This window comes from Sprattus sprattus, assembly GCF_963457725.1.
Source record: "Sprattus sprattus genome assembly, chromosome: 3".
Taxonomy (NCBI): domain Eukaryota; kingdom Metazoa; phylum Chordata; class Actinopteri; order Clupeiformes; family Clupeidae; genus Sprattus; species Sprattus sprattus.
In genome coordinates, this window is record NC_137922.1 from 46,419,181 (window position 1) to 46,422,833 (window position 3,653).

At 45.5% G+C, this 3,653-nt stretch overlaps 1 protein-coding gene across 1 annotated transcript in view; it reads right to left on the bottom strand.

Annotated features, from left to right (window-relative positions):
• LOC308363109 (heparan sulfate glucosamine 3-O-sulfotransferase 3A1-like) overlaps window positions 1-3,327 on the bottom strand; it is a gene marked incomplete at both ends in the record, with an annotated part of 61,309 nt that extends 57,982 nt beyond the window's left edge. The window contains one exon of the mRNA XM_080835884.1: window positions 2,720-3,327. Coding sequence (XP_080692010.1) covers window positions 2,720-3,327 — 608 coding nt within the window. The remainder of the gene's footprint in view (window positions 1-2,719) is intronic.
• Between the last annotated feature and the right edge of the window lie 326 nt (window positions 3,328-3,653).

The window sequence follows — 3,653 nt, forward strand, 5'->3', positions numbered from 1 at the left end:
TCTCCCTCTCTCACCTTCTCTCTCTCCCTCCCTCTCTCTCTGGCAAAGGAGTGCCTAGACTTATGTATGCCTAGCAACACCTTTCATTCTCAGGGGCGATTAATTACAGGCGTCTCGGGTAAGACTGGCCGGGACGATCTTGGCACAGGCGCTCGCTCGGGCCCCTCTTTAAAAGCAGTAGCTTTGTTGTAACGATGTTATTTATCTCCTAGTCGGCCATTTTCTTTTCTCTCTCTCTTTTTATTAATTCGAAGGCTCCTCTCTCTCTCTCTCTCTCTCTCCCGCTCTCCGTCTCTCTCTCTCTCCCGCTCTCTGTCTGCTAACGGGGGAATATTAAGTGTCGGAGGGTCCTGGGGTCCCCGACGGGCCTCGGAGGAGCGGACAGAATTCCAGGGAATCTTGGCAGCTCCGGAGGATGGATAGGACCCTCATGGATATAAAACTCTCGCACAATGGCTGAATAGGTAAACAGAATGGCCTGAAAGAGTGATGGTGAAAAGAGAGAGTGTGCGTTCAGAGAAGAGGAGAGAAAGAGAGAGAGAAGGAGAAAAAAGGTTCTTGGTGGAAGAGGGAGGGGGGGAAAGGGGGCAGGGGATATTTTCTGAAAGCTGCACCAAAAACAGAGAATGGGGGGGGGGGGGGGGGGGGGGGGGGGTGAGTGTGTGTGTGTGAGTGAGTGAGTGTGTGTGTATGAGAGTGTGTGTTTGTGTGTGTATGAGAGTGTGTACACGTGTGTGTGTGTGGGAGGGGATCTCCACAAGGAGGTGAGTGTGAGCAGGGCTCTTCAGACTGAGCTGTGTTAACTCAATCAAAAGGTGAATTGGGCCTCCTGAGGCGACCCAGGTAGCCTTTCATTACAGCCCTAATCCCCCTCAATAAGAGGGCTACGCTGCGCTACACGCAACGGCCCGTTACCCCCACTGCTCTCAGGCCAGAGGGGCAAGAGCCCCACAAGAGGACAGGGGCACACCAATATGTATAGACACACACACACACACACACACACTACATACTTGTGCGTGTGTGTGCGTATGTAAAAAAAAAAATGTGTGTGTGTGTGTCCATGTGTATGTGTGTGTGTATCCATGTGTATGTGTGTGAATGTATATGTGGATAAGTGTAGGTGTAAGTGTGCGTGTGCGTGTGCGTATGTGTGTGTGTGTGTGTGTGTGTGTGTGTGTGTGTGTGTGTGTGTGTGTGTGTGTGTGTGTGTGTGTGTGTGTGTGTGTGCGTGTGTGTGTGTGTGGCATGCATACACTTGTCTGTGAGTGTGTGACCTAAACCCCACATGGTGTTCAAGTAACTGCTGTTGATTGCTCAGTAAAACTAACAAACAACACATTTCATTTATGGGCACTTCAAACCATACACTTGAGAGAGGAATTATGACCTTTTATAAAATAATACATTTCCAATCAAATCACTTGAATAATTGTGCTCTGTTGAAATGAATCATTAGTCTACTTCACTTTCAAATGTTATTTAACGCTAGACAAAACTTAGCTCAAGTTATGCCAGGAACTAAAAAATAAAAAAGTATAACATTAACAAGTTTTTTATTTTATTTTTAAACTTGAGCAACTTCACAAAAAGTTCAGACACGAATTTAACTCAGGCGCCAAATTTATTTATTTAGCGTTAGTTCGTCCAAACTGAAGGACAGTATTTAGTTTGCATTAATGAGAAGTCTTTAGCGCATGAAAATAACTTACATGTAACGAGTTCCATGTGTGTAATTAATTTAGGTCATTTGGGTTAACTTTTCACTTGAGTCTATGAACGTACAATACAATATAAAACAGCAATCCGCAAAGTTTACAACCTGTTTATTATTGTTTTATACTGAGCCGTAACGCCTCTGAGAGTTGTAAACAATTTAAAAAACTTTGGGCAACAACTTCGCATCCATTATGGCGGGGCAGTGTAATATAAATAAATAAATAAATATGTCATAAATAAATATTTAACTTCAGCAAAGTTTAGATGGGACATTCTAGGAGTTGTTTGAAGTAATTACGCGAGTGAACTAGTGAAAACAATGAATTAATTAAATTATCCATCTTTCGTAGTCTCATCTCAACTCCGGGAAAGCGTCCAACTTTAATAAAACTTGGCTTAATAATGTAGCCTAATAGAATCTAAATGACATCTGGATTTGGATAGGATTCAAATAATACATTATTTTCATAGACCTAAAGCCATGCCTACGGTGTTCAGCCAGGCTTTATTTTTACTTAATTCCCAATCAAAACAACGATTTAAAAAAAAAAAAAAACGTATGTGCTGAACGCATTAAAACAAATGTGTTAAATAGGCCTACATGAAAAATCAATCAAGGTTAAATAGTCCAATCCATATCACACAGCCTATTATGTTAATGATGTATACGATTTTTGTAACATTTAAAAGAGTGTTGTCAGAAGTTACTCGTGTCTATTTTATTTTAGTCTGTTTTAATTGGCATTTGAAACCGACTATTTCCCAGGCTCCGAGTGTGTCAGTTTTTAGCCAGCGAGAGGCACTGGCGATGCGTTGTTGAGAATATCGAACACCCTCTCTTTCAACGTTTTACCAAAGACTTCTAGAGTTTTGGAACTTGTGGTTAAAGGGCTCGTATAGTAAATAACCCGTTAGGTAGCCGTATACAACATTATTTGTTTAAATTATAATAATAATGACCATAATAAAAAATAATAATAATAATAATATTAGATCTCACCTGTACCACTCCAGCCCGTTGTCGTAGTTTCGGTCGAAGAAGTGCGGCTCCGCTCCCACGGCCCTGATGTCTGGATGCACGCGGAGGAACTCGAGCAGTGCGCGCGTCCCTCCCTTCTTCACGCCGATGATGATGGCTTGAGGCAGCTTCTTGGTCCCCTCGCCCAGCGGACTGAGCTTACCTGGGCTGCCCGTTCTCATGTCCACATCCCGCGTCAACATATCCAAGTTCGAGACGGACCCAGGAAGCGACAGCTCAACCCGGAGCGCGCCGTCTCCTCCGTGATCCTCGCGGAGACTCTCACTGCCTGCAAACCTAGCGCCTCCGTACCGGGTGGCTTGCCTGTCCGCCTGCTGGTAGATCGCGCCGGGCTTGCTTATCCATTTCTGAAGCAGTCTTTTCCTTCTCACCGACCGCAGGTCTTGCAGATCCGAGGCGAAGAGCCCGGCGACTTGGTCCGAAGCCCGAACCGGAGAGGGCATGGTGCTGCAGCGGTCGGTAAGGCTGTGCAGAAAGTACAGGGTGGTGAGGAGCGAGCACAGCATGACCGCGAATTTCTTAAAGATGCTCCTGGACAGGGGGTCCGCAACGACAGGACTAAACGCCATAGCGGTCCACGGGTCGCTGGTACCGGAGCCACGGCCATGCTAGACAGCCATACTCGGGTAATGCCATCAAGAAATAGAAGATAACATAGCGCGCGGGCACATCCACCGTGGATTAGACTTCGCACGCGGATGTCTCAAAAATAACCTTCACCAGCGTCCACCGCTCACAGTGATCCTTATATAGGATCCTTAATTGGCGTTTTATTACCGGAGAGTAGTCGGTTATGCACGCAGACAGGCACAGGCAAATTAAATTATAGTTTTGCCGAAGGAGCGTCGGATGAAACCCGAGCCATACGTTAGACTAAGCGGAGGCGCCCATCCAC